Below are 16,378 nucleotides of genomic sequence, written 5' to 3' on the forward strand. Positions count from 1 at the left end.
AACCGAAACCACGGCGAAGCTGCGCCTGCGCCCAGTACGCATGCGCGGGGGGCAGTGGCGCAGCCTCCTCCGGCGAACGGGGGAGGGAGGGGGGAGGAACGGGGGAAGGAGGGGGGGAGCGGTCACTTCGAATGATCGTCTGCAAAACGTGTTTGTTTCACTGGGAGGAAGAAGGCGCGGCTGCAATGGGATGCATCTGTGCGTGGATTCTCCAGGCTTTTGGCACCGCGCAGACAATTCTTTTATTCCTCCACGGCACTTGAGCGCATTATCCCTTGATGAAAAATTTGTTGACAGCACTACCTTGTGGTTGTATGGTATAATTAGCCTATTCAAACTAGTGCATGATCAGTACATACACGCCACTGATGTCCTGTAATGCCGTATGTACCAGCGTGTTGCACATCTTTTATCCCTAAACTCACTTATTAGTTCAGCAATTACCCCATGGTTTGCACTGATCAGTGTACATATATATATATATATATGTGTGTGTGTGTGTGTGTGTGTGTGTGTGTGTGTGTGTGTATATGTGGATTAATTCAAATTCCAATTTTACAGTTTCTGGACTCCCCCTGCCCTTGAATGCAAATGTACCTAGAATGTAAATTCAAAACCATAACAGTGCATTGGTCAAGCATTAGGTTTGCGGTGATCAGTATGTATATCTTCCATAGCAGCCCAGAAAAAAATAAGTCACAATAAAGTGAATGACAGGTTAAAAAGAGATTTGTGTACAGTATATATATGTGGATTAATATTCGAATTTTACAGTTTCTGACCCCCCCCCCCCCCCTTGAGTGCTAATGTAACTAGGATGTAAATTCAAAACCATAACAGTGCATTGGTCAAGCATTAGGTTTGCGGTGATCAGTATATTTAGGTATATCTTCCATAGCAGCCCAGAAAAAAGAAGTCACAATAAAGTGAATGACAGGTCAAAAAGAGTTTTGTGTAGAGTATATATATGTGGATTAATATTCGAATTTTACAGTTTCTGACCCCCCCCCCCCGAGTACCGATGTAACTATAATGTAAATTCAAAACCATAACAGTGCATCAGTCAAGCATTAGGTTTGCGGTGATCAGTATATTTAGGTATATCTTCCATAGCAGGCCAGAAAAAAAGAGGTCACAATAAAGTGAATGACAGGACAAAAAGAGTTTTGTGTACAGTATATATATGTGGATTCATATTCGAATTTTGCAGTTTCTGACCCCCCCTTGAATGCTAATGTAACTATAATGTAACTTCAAAACCATAACACTGCATCAGTCAAGCATTAGGTTTGCACTGATCAGCATATTTAGGTATATCTTCCATAGCAGGCCAGAAAAAAACAAGTCACAATAAAGTGAATGAGAGGCAGAAAGAGTATTGCATATCTATATGTGGAGTAGTATTCCAATTTTACAGTTTCAGACCCCCCCTTGAATAACTAATCCAATAGTTTAAGACACACAACACCAAATAATGAACAACTAGAACAACTGAAGATCCGTGAATTGATTGAGCCACTAAAACTGACAATGAAAGTTTTTTTTATTACTATAATATCTGTGACAGAATTACCACAATTTTTCATACTTTAATTGATCATAAGGGGGGGGGGGCATCAACAGATTTATAACAAAGACCTGTTGCTTTAAATGCTAAATCCTTCTTAGTGAATTCAGAATATCACTGAAAAGAGGACATGATCACACTGAGCAGTTTGATGATATTTACTTATGTTATCAAAATTCCACAGCATTTATTTTTCTTGCACCCAAACAAACAACTATGACTGAAATGTAATATTGTTCAATTCATCACCAACCTGGAAAGCAGAGAGATTAAATAAGGCAGCAAAAACGACTTTCTCGTTGAAAGTCCTGAAACTTACATCCGGCTTGAAAATAAGACAGGCAAAGACAGCTGTTGTGAAGTAATGTCGGGACTTAATTGTCCATGAGAATAAATAACAAAGAGGTTCAGGGTTAAGACAGAAAAGAAGGGAGTCTGAGCGTCGAGCAAAGAGGTTGTCCTTCACTATGTGGACAGTAGATGTCACTATAGTTCTAAATTCAAAACGTGTGACCAGGTTGAACAATGAATTGTCAAGTCACGAATACACTGTATTTCCGCTAAATACACAATCACTTTAGCAATCAATTTGGAAAAAAATTGCCATCAAAGCATTTCTTGTTTTAGGACTGGTACAGACTTTGAGTTCTGTTATGACACAAATTAAACACTATGAAAATATTATGCTTTTTTTTTTTAACTTTACCATTGAGCATCATGTACTATGACTCCACCGGATTCTACTTTGATGCTGGCTTATTAGTACCGTTTTGAAAATATATATACAGTACCTCTGTATATTCTTTATCCTCACACAAAGGCTGCGTTGCGTGTTCATTCTAATTCTGCAGGTCGGTTCCAGTTAATATAGTAAACATTTTACAGAGGGTAACATTCCCTCCTCTTGACCCTGGCCCTACTTTTGCTTTATTCCCCCTCTCTGATAGGTGTCCTTGCGCAACAACATGTAATACTGTCTCATTCAGGATTGTTAATACTGACCCTTGACCTCAGTATGTTGGAAAAACACAACCAAACAAAACAACAACAATTCGGCTAATGTATGGCCTATTGTGATGAATTCCCAAGATTTATACAGGAGACCGACATAACGTGTAAACACTCCATACGAAAACCATTGTGACATTATTGATTGGCTATTGCCCGCGGATGTGGGTCAGCGGGGGTAGAATCGCGTCAAAAAACTACATTACCCACAATCCGCCCTGATCTGCATGGGGGAGTAAGGTAGCGACTACGCATGCGCGTCCGCACCGGCACTCCGGTTTGTAGATCAGTGACAGGGCAACGCACTTGTCCGCGCGTACGTAAACGCCTCTCCGGTGTGTTTGGATGCGAAGTCTGCTCAAAAGACTTGACAGCCCGCTGCCCGGTATGTCACGTCGGCGGGGAGGAGGAACGCCGACACCCGTCTGATCGAAGGCGGATCTGTCACCCCTCTCCCAAGCGGGTTCCGGACCTTGAAGGTTTCTCGGATGCGGCCACACACACGCCCATGCGACGGCGTCGGTGGACGTTCCTGCTGCTGCCGCTGCCGTCGTGCTGCGTTCAGGTTCGGTTGCCGTAAACCTCTCATTGTCAGACGGTGCGGAGGACGCACACCGGGGCTGGAAGCCAATCGCATGTCGGATTTCTTTGTCGTTAATTAGGAATATTTAGTAATTAATTAGGGAGCAATTCTCTCCACCGTCGTGGTGCAAACGGGTGATAAAGAGGAGAACGGGACGCATCCATCGGCGTAATTCCTCCGGTCCACTTGCCTCCAACCATCCACCGCGGTATTTTTCCGCCTGCGTGTGACGGCGGCCGGCTTCCCCTCCGCGGAGTCATTTGTAATCCGCTCCTCCACATGAATTTCCTGAAAAAAACCCCGACCATGTGTGCACGGCGGACGTCGGGATGATGAGAAATGCTGGCACCCCCTTTCTCTCTCTCCAGCGGACGACAGCGGCGTCTCCCCCCACTGTGACCCATGTAGCCCGGCACAGGCGTCGGATCCAGGCCGCCGCAGGGACTCGCAGGCCGGGTTGTCGTTCCCAGACGCGGCTGCACGCCGTGCACGGCGCCGCTTCACAGCTGTGCATTGAATACTCGCCCCCCTTCGTTGGCGTTTTTGCCCCCGTTCCCCCGGCCGTCTCAAAATGGAAGGGGCCTTTTTTGGAAAACAGCGCAATGACGCGGAGCCCGCATGCAGGATTTAGCCCGGGATGTAGGACGAATATCCGAGGACATTCCCCTGCACAGTTGTGAACAAGCAAGCCCGCGTCGGTGGAGATGGCTGCGAGGGGAGGCGCGTCTGGACTGGGCTGGATGAAACCTAACCAGAACCCCTGCACAGAAGAGCCCAGCTTCAGATCGGACTGGCAGTTTAGATATATTTGCTGCTGAAATAGCCCCCGTTTTAAAGAAAATTCGCCTCAGAGGAGAGACTCCTCCTCAATGGGTTGAGACAGTAATATTAATGTTGACAAAAGATTCACTGTCACGCCGCTTTGGTTACATTTAGAGAGCGTTGGTTTATTGAAGTAGGAATGTAGGGGTTTGTGTTGACCATGTAACTCTTGTGACTTGTTGCCCGCCAGAGCGAGAGGAAGCCTTCAAAAATGGGCAACTCACTCGATTAGCTGGTCTACGTTGGAGGAAGCACGTATTCAAATCTGCCATCGGCGTCCGAGGCAGCTTTCGAAAAGAGGGTGTCGTGGAGGAGATCCATCGGGGTTCGGGGGGGAGGGCGCGCGCTCACAGATCTGTGTCAGTGACCCGAGGTACGGCGCTCCTGAATGAACTCGCCTTTGGGAATACTACATGGTCCTTAACTGCCTGCGTGGCGACGGCGCGGCAGCAACCGGCGACGGCATTTGGAACTGTTTCAACAGCGAGATGCCGGGATCGGGGAAAGCGGTCGCAGCTCGGTGATCCTTTGATCCGCTCCCCCCTCGACCGGTGGTGGAGGACACCTCGTCTCGGTCAATGGGCCCCGTATGGATTTTGTGCCTGAGTTGACAGAGGCCAGGCCCACGGCTTCAATCAGCAGTCCGGCCTCCATGAACCCGTACACCAGAGGAAGCGACACAGCAGCCCCCCTTTCCTGCAGCAGTTGTGGGGGCTGCTGCTCCCCGCCTCCCCCTTGCCTCATCCTCCCCGGGTCCCTCTCCTCCACGAATTCCTCCATGCCCCCAAACATAACTCCGCCACCTTCGATGTGTCCCGCGCCAATCATGCAGGTGGAGAACGGCAGCAGCTGGAACTCTTCGTCCGGCTCTCCCGACTCCCACCCGGGCCGCGGCTGCGGGGCCGCCAACCCCAACCCCTACTGGACGGCGGTGTTCGATTACGAGGCCACCGCCGATGAGGAGTTGACTCTGCGGCGCGGGGATCTCCTCGAGGTTCTCTCCAAAGACTCCAAGGTGTCCGGGGACGAGGGTTGGTGGACGGGCAAGATCCAGGACAAGGTGGGGATCTTTCCAAGCAACTACGTCACAAAGGGGGATTCTGCCAAGTATCAGCAGTTCACTGCAGGAGGGCTGGTGGCCGGCGGTGTCGGGGTAGGGGAATGTCCTTTGGAGATAGACTTTTCCGAACTGCGCCTGGAGGAGGTGATTGGAGCCGGTGGCTTTGGGAAAGTATATAAAGGTGTTTGGCAGGGAAAGGAGGTGGCAGTAAAGGCTGCGAGGCAGGACCCCGATGAGGATATCAGTGTCACGGCGGAGAGCGTGCGGCAGGAGGCCAGGCTCTTCTGGATGCTCCGCCACCCCAACATCATAGCACTCCGCGGGGTGTGTCTGCGGGAGCCCAACCTGTGCCTGGTAATGGAGTACGCCAGAGGGGGAGCGCTGAACCGAGCCCTGGCTGGAAAGAAGGTACCGCCGAGGGTTCTGGTCAACTGGGCCGTCCAGATCGCCACAGGGATGGACTACCTGCACAACCAGGCCTTCGTACCCATCATCCACAGAGATCTCAAGTCCAGCAATAGTAAGTGCCGCAAACACCGGAACACAGGATAAAAGTCTGTCTGATGCGTTCGCTTTTAGACCCGTGATAATATATTGTGGGGTGTGGGTTTGTCTGTGGGGGTTCTCGGTCATCCAGGTCACGGTGAATTTTTGTCGAAATCTTGGCAACTGGACTCGAATTTTTTCACATGAAGACGTTTCGTCCCTCATCCGAGAGGCTTCTTCCTAGTTTCTGCACATCAACTCTTCCACTTACATAACAAGCCGTCGTAATCTAGACCTGCCCAAAAACCTGGCAGTTATATTCGGAAACTCCCCATAGGTCATTAGAATTGAAGAAGCCTCTCGGATGAGGGGCCAAACGCCTTCAAGTGAAGAAATTCAAGTCCGGTTGCCAAGACGAGAAGATTTCAACAAGAAGTGGGAGGAATTGTTGATCTCACCGAGAGAAGGCTCCTGGTTCTGTTCCGACTTGGGCCCTTCCGGGTGGAGTTTGCATGTGAGGGGTTTTCTTCCACATCTCTCAGGTCTCCTGCTCACTGACCGAAACGTGCCGTAGGTCAGTCGGAAAACCCTAAATTGCCCGGATGTTTGACTGGGAGACTGAATGGTTGTATGTCTCTATGTGTGGCCCTGTGATTGACAGGTGGGCGGCCGTGGGTGAGCCCCGCCTCTCGCCCACAGTTTGGCCCCAGCCCCACCATGACCCTGAGGATACGCAATTTGGACAATGAATGAATAAAAAGGTGGAACGATTCTCGTCAAAACTCATGAAATACCTGGTCCATCACAACGTTGTAACATCGCACCGGCGGCTAGTATGATCCTATTCGAAGGAAAATTGTCATATCAAGGTCATGCCTTGGACACAAAATGCTAGTAAGACATCAATAACCACGGAAAAAATAGGGGAAGGGAAGTGACCACGTGTCTGACCAGAATGGGGTCCTCTTCATGGCTTCTCTTTAAATGAACAAGTCTGGCGTTGAAAATCCTGGAAACAGAAGACTGTCAGTAAATAACACCGACTGTTGTGTGATGCAGCGGCTCCCTCCTCAGTATCGTGCAAAATCTTTCACATTAGCGATGCGGCGTGTCCCAATCATAATTTGTGATGATGGAAGTGACTCGAGTTGTTACATTAATTAGATGAAATGATAATGATAATAGGAGACACTGAGACAAAATGATGTGCCAAGCAAGCGGAGGACAAAAATCTATACTCATGTTTGCAAAATGATAAAATTCTGGGACTTGTAACTATTGATCAGACATTTGAAATGGGGCACGATTGTCGTGTGGTTCCCCTGGGTGCGCAGACCTTCAAGTTCACCCATTTTTTTTCTATCTAACTCACATCTGGGGATCAGAGACAGCGGGTGAGGTTAAACAGACCCATTTTAAGCCCTTCTGGAAAGCGCGTTCCTATTTTTCAGAGTGATAAAACCTCTAAAGTTGTTTCTGTTGTTCAGTAATAGATATAGATCTATTATTCTCAAGTTGCTTATAGCAATATGATAACTTTATGTTTAATAATGCATATGGAGACAGTCATCCGCTGACATTGTCTTGTAAAGTGGAGAATAAACCAAAAAAACTGCCAATAAGTAGCCCGTCGAGAATGCCAAAGGAAAACATCTGATAAAAGCATGATATTCTGATTCCATGCCATGCTTCTCATATTGACGTGTTGCTCAGCCTGTGGTCCCAATGAGTTTCTCGTTAGTTTTATCCTTGACTTAACATAATGGCCGCTCTTCATAATCTCGCTCCTTGTGGACACGTGATTATTTCTAGGTGTTTGGAGAAAATGACAAAACTGTAAATTGAACGCAGCAGGAAGGCCTGAGTCCTGGGGACCGGTCTCCCACTGCCATCTTTTTCCTGTCATCTCTTTGCACCTCCTCCTGCTCTTCATCCTCCTCCTTCCTCCCCTCTTCAAGGAGAGCAGTTCTGCTCTGCAACTCACTGTGCTATTTTTGGTCTTTTGTGCTACTTGCTGTTTAAAGACGCAGTTGCAGTTGTTGGTGCATCAAAGAAACAACGCTCCGTGTGCACGTAAGGGCACTGGTGTGTAGGTCGGACGCTGTGACTTAAGGGACGAGCGACGGCGGATGAAGCGTATACATGTGGGTGGAGCCCGCGAGACGCTGACGAACGACGTTGACAGCAGCGTCCCATAAGCTTGACGCGATGATTTGCTGAAAAGTCCTTCTCGTGTGACTTTCGCCCACACATGCATAACCGGCCCCCATCACTTCACACGCCGCCCCTCCCATGTCGCTCCAGAATCGGCGTCGGTGGGCATTTGAAATGTATTGGACAACGGGGCCTTGGCAACAACACCATAACGCATCCTCTCTCCGGTGTCATGACACTGCCTCTGTGTCACTGAGTCATACAGCCGCCTGGCGCTATCAGCTGCTGCGCAAAATGTCAGCGCCCTAATTTAGAGTATTGTCCGAGTGAAAATAGCAATGGAAGAAACGCAGGAATCTCTTGGACCCGCTCTTCGCCCAAATGAATCCCGCTGAAAATGTGTGGGTGCTAATCGTCAAGTATGTGATTGCCGTATGACTCACGCCCACATTTCTGTTTGTGTTAGTTGCTTTGTAATTCCCCCGGGGACAAAGTATGCAAAGAGAGTGTGAGAGGCACTGTCAAAAAGTTAAGGATTGGGAGAATAGGGAAAATAAGCTCGGGGTCGTGAGAGAGCAGAGAAGCATGAAGGAAAGACAGGAGACGAATGGGGAAGAACAAGAGCAGGGGAGCGCAGGGGATAAACAGAGGTTCATCTCAGTTTAGGGTTACACCTCAGCTCATTGTCCAGGTGCGCCGGTCTCAGGTGTCCTCTTCAACCTGCCGACCACTTGGCATCGATGCGGTTACAGAGAAGCCGAGGCCCCCGAGCCTCTACTGTCTTCCATCAGCCGGTCCCGGCACTGAGTAAACAATCCAGCGCTTCATTCTCCCACAATTCTCTGGAGGATTCTTGAAGGCAAAACGTGATACTGCGGGATAGAGTGAAAGTATCTTAAAAGCAGCGCATTATTTCTTACAACAGAGTGGTTTTATTTTTGGCTCGCTTAGATGCTGCCTTCTAAATTTAAACAGTTAAGGTTTCTAAGGTGTGTGTGTGTGTGTGTGTTTCCACGTGTCCAAGTGTATTGTGTTTTTAAACTGCAGTGTGGTTATGAAGCGCAGTGGCAAGTCTGTGTAATTGGATCATTTGATTACCATGTCCTCCTGAGAGTAATGTCACAGCACGTTTGCGGGTTGGCAGGTCGTCGCCCCAGTGGTCCTGCGTTACCTGTCGCTCAGATCCTGGATCAGGCGTTGGGTGCCGATGGCGTTGGGTACCCGTCGTGTTCTGTCAGTTGCAGCGTCATCCAAAAAAACAGGAGAGACCAGACCGACGACGGCTTGAATCCGAGAAAAAAGTCGATCACGACAAAATCTTGATCTCTTTATCGTGCCATATCACATAATATTTTAATATTTCACATCTTTTTTAAATGTGAGCAAAATGCCTTTTGCAGTCTCCTTATACCCAATTTTTCATGTTTCATTTCAATTCTTGCCATCGCTTGCAGTTCATGAACCACCAAAACGCTAAATATTTAAGTATTTTCAATCAGGTGGATAAAGTGGGTGACAATTTAAGCATTTTTGATGCCTTTTAAAACAAGTTCAAACCTTGTTTTTAAAGCAATTTTGTCCTTCGTAATGCCTTTATCAGGTTTCATGGCTCAGTGGGTAGCGTGACTAGTTGGTCAAACCCTTCTGCTCTCTGCAGACTGTCAAAGTGTCCTTGAGCAAAATACTGAATTTCTCATTTCTCCTGAAGAGCTGTTGGCACCGTGCACGTGTTTGTGCCAGTGAATTGGTCAGAGAGAAGAGTGTAAAAAGCTTTGAGGACCTCCCAAGGTAGAAAAAGATGGAATACATGGAACCCAGTTAACGTTTTTAGAAATTGTATCATCTGCTTGCAACCCCATGCTAGTTTTACACCTCGTGCATTATCAAGTCATTTCTGTGACAGACCAATATCAAAAGCTGGATAAAGATCCCAAGGGTTTTGCCAGCATCTTAGCTCTGCTCCCGGTCTTGTCAAAGCCTTCATTGATCTTCTCAAGGTCAATGTTATTTGTGTTATTTCTTACTCTGGATTCTTGTAGTTGAACTTTTAGAAAGTCTATCTGAATGTATTGCTAGTGATCATTGCTTTTAGAATCAAGTTTATCAAGTCACTAAAGCAAACAAATCCCGACAACAACTTATGTTGTGACCATTACAAGGAGACTGTTCAATTTAAGAATATTTTGTGAAAATGATGGTGTGTAAGGTGACTGTTTACCTCTCTACTTCCGACAACTCTGCAGACAATCCAATACATTTGATGTAATGCGGCTGGAAATCTGGCAGAATAAATTGATGTTGAAAATATAGCCCTCATAATTAAAACACTGTATTAACGCGTGATATATGACTCCTTCCAAAAAAAACGATTCAAGAGTCACCGTAAATTTCATCTCAGTTTTCATCAGTGGATTGACACATCCACCTACACCTAGAAGGGAAATTGCCATCAGTCTTATTTGTGGTTAAAGGAAGTAAAAAAAACTGAATACATGGCAGTCCTGTTTTAGTTTGACTGCAAAACTAATTTCATTCAAGTGTTGCCGTAAAGCCAATGAGTTGAAATGCAGGCAAAACAACATTGTTTATTCGTAAATGTATCAGGATATTGATCGATAACGGAATGATAAATAAATGTTCGGTCGTGTGTGTCATGTTGGATATTTATAGACAAAGCCTGTCCACGCTTACTAAAATCGTACAACTAATTTCTGTGCTGTTCCACGGTGGACACAGAGGCTGACACAAATAAAGATGGAGCGAGGCTGACATTCCCTGCTGTTTTGTCTGCCGTGGCTCCATGCGGGAGCCATATTTACACAGTCAACAAACATCTGAATAGAGTGAGCCCTGCATCTCGAAACAGGCTCGTCGAGTGTGCGTATGGTTTAAATTGCAAAAGAAGATAGGACAAATTAATTTACTGCCGGTATCCTCTTCTTTTTTTTTTTTTTTTGTTGTTTTTGTTTCAGCCATTGTGTTACATTAACATCAACAATAGCGCTACACCTAAGTGCTGTAATAGCTACTTAGCAGATTAGCAAGGCGAGATACGGCATAGAGTGCCTGTCATTGAAAAGCCTGCGTCTGGCTGTGTGAAGAGCGAGTGTGTTGAGGAAAGGATTAGAGGGGTGGCCAGTGCCGGCCGTTAATCCCTCAGAGAGACGGAGGGCGAGACTGTGACTAACTGGTCCAGGGCGAGATAGCAATGTGGGGACTGTGGCACAGACGGGAGACCAGTATCATACCAGGGTGTTTCAGCTTGAGGTGTCGAAGTGTCCAATGGCCCCGGATTTAAGTTCCTCGGCCACAGGATTTGTGTGGATATCACTTTGGCGGGTTCTCATTTTCCTCAGTTGCTAATCACACGCTAGCTTTTAGAACACCTCCGTTTTGGTAGGGAAGTCAAGTGATCCGACAAGCTAAAAGAAACATGGAACATGTTACAGATAGCTCATAGAACACCCCAAATTTCCAATTTTGGTTAAAAATGAAAGGTACAGGAGTCAAATGTGATTGCTAGGCTAATATAAACAGTTTATACCACCAGTGACTTTATAAACACCTCACGTCTCCCATTTCAGGTATAAATTAATGGTACAGAGGTCACATGTAACTGCTTGGCTAAAAAAAACCAATTCATGCTACTACTAGCTTTTAAATCACCCAGGTTTTCCTCATTTTGGGGGAAAATGAGTAGTACAGAGGTCAATTGTAACTGCTACGCTAGTACAGATCATTTATGCTACTACTCATTTCTAGAACAACACAATTTTCTTATTTTTGGGAAAAAAATTAATGGTAAAGAAGTTAAATGCTGTGCTATGCTAATAGAAATGGTTCACATGACTAACAAGTATTAGAACAACCCAGTGTTCCAATTCTGGACTAAAAATGAATAGTACAGTAGACAAATGTAGCTACTAGACTCCTACTTGTTACTTTTATAGCATCAAAATTTCTCCAGTTTGGCTTAAAAATGATTGGTAAAGCGGTCATATGCTAACCACCAAGCTAACTGAAACACTTGACTAACAATGATTCAGGCTCAAACATGGTTTCAGACGTAAATAAATAGTTACATTTAGCTTTTTTGCTAATATAGAATGAATAAAGCTGCCCACTTATTTTTTGTGAAATCGTTTGTTATATTTACTTTGCGGTTGTTGAATGTATGTTCCGCTGAAGGAAAGACATTTCTGTCACGAATGCATCTCGCTGCCACTGGGCTTCCATGATGCTAGCAGCTATTTAGCATGAATCTCTAGTCTGGCCCTACCATACATTTCTACCTCAATCCGGATAAAACCTAGATTCCCAAGGCGTCACAGCGGGCATATAAATTATTTTCTTCGTACGTGACGCGTGTTTACTCTGTTTAACATTGTCCCGCTCCCCGTTGCAGACAAACTGGTTTTGTTTTGTCCACTTTAAGAAGGGAACGTGTCAGCAAGTATCGGTTTCATCTGTGAAAAGGTTCGGGCAGCACTTTGACTGATTTATAATGCAGGGATGAAATGTTTGAAATATTTTGTATTTTTTAAAGGTAAATATTTACCCGTCAGAACAGTTTAAATAAATATGGGAAACGTGTTGATTTTTGTAGTTTTTCACGACACCCTGAAAATACCCTGAAACTAAAAAGTGATGGATATATCCTGGTTATTGTCACCTGTTGGTTTGGAGGATTCTTGTTGTTGAATCCCTATATTTGGTTCTCAAGCCTCAGTAGAAGGCTGAGAAAAATTTATTTACACAACAAACCCACCTCTACAGTTTTAAACAATTTGTGGGTAAATACGCAGTTTACAATGGTTTGTTATTGCAGATTTCCTCTTCTGGTGAAAAAGATGTGACATCTGGTTGTAGCGATAAGAAAATGCTAAAAATATAGGTGCTTTTGTACAATGTTGCTACCATCTGTTGAACACTAAGGGAAATTATTTTTAGAAATGGAGGTGGACTGAAACTGTGAAAGTGGAAAATGAGTGATAGAGCAATTACACAACGGGACTGTGTTTACATGTCTGCTTCATTGGGCGTGTCTGCAAGTTCGGTGCAAGTGCAGGGAGTATGGAGGTCGGCCAGCGGGGCATGCTGGCGATGTGGCAGCGAACTCTAATCTGTAACACACACACACACACACATATATATATATACACACACAAGAGCACGTCGTTACAGAACAACAATGACCCCATTCTCACACAGCGGCCCAAGACAGAGCGAGAGCAGGGATCGCAGTGACAGGAGTCAGCGCGGGAGTGGGGGGACGCAACCGTAGGCCGTGACTGAGAGCGGAGAGATGGATGGATGCGACGCAGGAATGCAGCGGAGGAACTCTGCTCTGGAGAAATCCCTGGAGGCTTGAAGGGGAAGGGAATGGAGAGATGGATGGGGGAGGGCGGCATGAACTCAGGAATAGAGGGATGCACAAAGCCAGTTTGCGAGGAGGTCAAGCAATTCTTCTCTCTCTAAGTGTGCCAGCTACAGATTAAGGCTAAGTTTCCTGATGGGGCGCCAGTTTCTGTCCTGCTCTTTTTGTTACACGGCTTCACATCAAACCTCGAAATGATAACTGGAACCATAAGAAGGCAGTGATCGTAATAAATGCTTATTTCCAGTCAGTGTTTATCCACCTCCCACTTATTGTTCAAATAGCCATCATTCATTCATTCTGCTTTCTACTTTCTGTTCTTTTGTTTAACATACAACCGTACCTGAATATACTTTATGCCCACGTGTTGAGGAAAACAAAGACAGACGTTTCAATCATCATAATCGGTTAATATTTGTAATGCATTTGCCGACACTGCTGTGCAAAGGCAATGGAGTGGAAAGAAAACTGAACGCCGTTGTGATCGGAGGTTCACATCAGTCAACAGTATGAAAGAAGTCACGTTCTCAACACGAAATCTCGTGGAGAATGTCACAGTTCTGAGAAGAACATGAACCCAATGTGTTTCTAACTTTCTAATTCAATTACTTTAACTGTTGACCAAAATGTTTTGAGATTTTTTTTTTTTGTCAGGCAACTTCTTGTTGATATACAGATAACTTGATTTTCATGCAACTTCAATGTTTTTAAGATAATTTCTTGGATATTTTTTTGAAATTTATCCTCATCCTTTTTTTGCATCATAGATTCCCTTTTTTTTGTTAAATTCATATAAAATTACAATAAATAAAATTGTTTTTATTATTTAAATTGAATTAAATAATTTGTGGGTCAGTTCTGATAAACATAAACTGCCACATTGCTGCCAGAGCACCGGCTGGAAATAGAGGTTGGACCAGCTCACAATGCAGGTCTGTCATCAGTCTTCATATTATGACTTGGATACACGAAAGGTCTGCCTGTAGAAATCCACGAGCGGCTTTTACAAGTGTCGCAGTATCATCAACAGGGATTGTTTGAAGGACTTTGGTCTGGCAGCGTGTGAACGTGGCCACACTGTTGACAGAAGCGCAAAACACCTCACACAGTTTCGGTCTGCCTCGGTGACTGACAGAGACAGAGGGGAAAGCTGCAGCCATGGGATTTAACACAGACCGGTCAATGGCTGTGAGAGCGCTGATGACCACACACACACATACACACACACACGCATTCACACGTGCACAGAAGTATTTTCTCCACTGGTCAATAAACATTTGATTTGTGCCCATAAATCGAGATGAGTCCCCGCTCTCCATGGGGCTCCTCAGTAAACTGGTACACATTTTAACATCCTCACTCTGTATGTTGCGTGCTCATGGGTGCACTGGGGAATGTGTGTGTGTGTGTGTCGCACACGTGTTTGTGCCTGTCTGTGAAAAGGGGAAAAGTATGAGGTCACATGGGGGGAGCACATTATCACTGATGCCACTGACCCCAAACACCCTAATAGTACAACTCAACTTTTTATTGCATGTTTGCTTGAAAAGTTGCAATTCATTTCATATCTTTTGTGATTTAATTGCCATAAAAGATAATACTGCTTCAGTGAGAGTTGCGGTGTGTCGATGACTCCGATGCTCTGGGACACCCCTTATTCGTGAAATACAGACTGTATCGAAATGGCTGTAGTTGTGTTAATTGTGGCATGTGAGGTATTATGAAGCTCTGGTCTGAATTTTTGTGTGTATTTTGCATTGTATTTACAGTAAGAAAGCAAAACAACTGAAATATGGTGTATTTAGTTCGTTGAAAGGGGGCCTAAAGAGTATTTGAGCTACGTGGAGGCTTTCAATCAGCTGCGGAGTCGAGCCGCTGCTAAAGAATTTCCTCAGAAGTGCCTCAAATTCCCCCTTCGCTGAATTAAAGTGTCTGAAAAGCGTTGCATGAGAAGTTGTCCTGAAATTGAAGTTTTGAAGTTTAGATGACAAAGGACCCAAGGCCCAACAGAGGGGAAACACTCAGTACAAGAGACAAATATTTATTTTTTATTACCGGTAATTTGTTTTACAATGAGCTCTATATATACACACACACACCGTTGCAGTTAGAAGGTGTTAATAAATGCCCCTCACACACTTACACGGGCACCTCCCAGGCTGTTGGTGTGTTTCGGAGGGTGTTGACTGGGCTATTAGAGGGTCATTGTTGTTCACCAGCAGCCTGGCACGGAGCGTGGAGAGTCAGGCCGGCAGAGAAGGCGCTGGACGTCCACCCAGCCAAAGGTCCTTCACCCGCTTTTACCGTGGGGTCAAGTACAGGACGCTCCGGCCAGACGGTGGTCGAGAGCGTCCAGAGCTGAGGAATGACACCAGAATGTAATCTTTTACTCCCGTTTACGTTTGCGGTTGGGATAGACTGACTCATAAAACGTGGGCGTATTGTTCCGGGCTGTGGTATTCGATCTGGCAACCTACTGAGCTGCCCCTTAACCCGATAACATTAAACACATTCATAAAGCCATTGCCGGGAAAATCGCTGGGTCAAAATTCATACAAATATAATTTCAGCAGATGCAGATGACCATTTTTGCATTGTGTGACACGGAAAGCTTTACGACAGAAAATGCCATGTTGAGTCCTGAATTTCCCCCGCTGTGCTTTTATAATGACTTGTTGTGCGAAGATAAGCTGCTAATTGTCCCCCCACGCGTCTGCGACCGTCCGGGGCTGAACCGCTAATGGAAGAGGTTTTTCTCTTTGTCTGGCAAACACTCGGGACGCAACAAATAAACATTACTTGTGTTCAGATTTCAACTTAAGCCAGCTCAATACTCGCTATGTGCAACACTCAGACTCAGTAAGTATGCTCATCTCTGAATAAACAAGAGAAAAAAAAAACTCTCCGCCGCAAAAAATAGTTCATCACCAGCTCACATGGAAAGAAACTAAAGTGAATTCTATTATTTTACGCTCATCCTAACACACACACACACAGATGTGGACATCAGGGAGAAAATTCTTCTTGACCTCAAGTTTACCAGTCATCAGCTATTCACGCAATAAAAAAGCACTTGCGTATTAAAAATGCAAAAGAAATCAATATGCATCGCAATTGGAAATTAATAATTCAGTGAAAACAGTTTAGCATTGACAAAGAGTCATTTTAAGTGAAGTAGTCATTATCTAGAGCCGCAACTTCTCCTCGGCTGTAACTGCTCTGATATAGTGAGAGCGGCGCGATGCATTTTAAGATCGGCCTCTTTGTTATCAGCATGCCTCTGGAGTGTGTATTAGTACACGATAAATACAGTTACATGCA

The 16,378-nt window shown here is 45.3% G+C and overlaps 1 protein-coding gene across 1 annotated transcript in view; it reads left to right on the plus strand.

The window, feature by feature from the left end:
- The first annotated feature begins 2,823 nt into the window (after window positions 1-2,823).
- map3k10 (mitogen-activated protein kinase kinase kinase 10) overlaps window positions 2,824-16,378 on the plus strand; it is a 38,495-nt gene continuing 24,940 nt past the window's right edge. Inside the window, exons 1-2 of the mRNA XM_086164033.1 lie at window positions 2,824-3,140; window positions 3,527-5,560. Coding sequence (XP_086020159.1) covers window positions 4,570-5,560 — 991 coding nt within the window. The 5' untranslated portion in view covers window positions 2,824-3,140; window positions 3,527-4,569. The remainder of the gene's footprint in view (window positions 3,141-3,526; window positions 5,561-16,378) is intronic.

This window comes from Fistularia commersonii, chromosome 18, assembly GCF_037954325.1.
Source record: "Fistularia commersonii isolate RoL2024-O1a breed Wild chromosome 18, RoL_Fcom_v1.0, whole genome shotgun sequence".
NCBI lineage: Eukaryota > Metazoa > Chordata > Actinopteri > Syngnathiformes > Fistulariidae > Fistularia > Fistularia commersonii.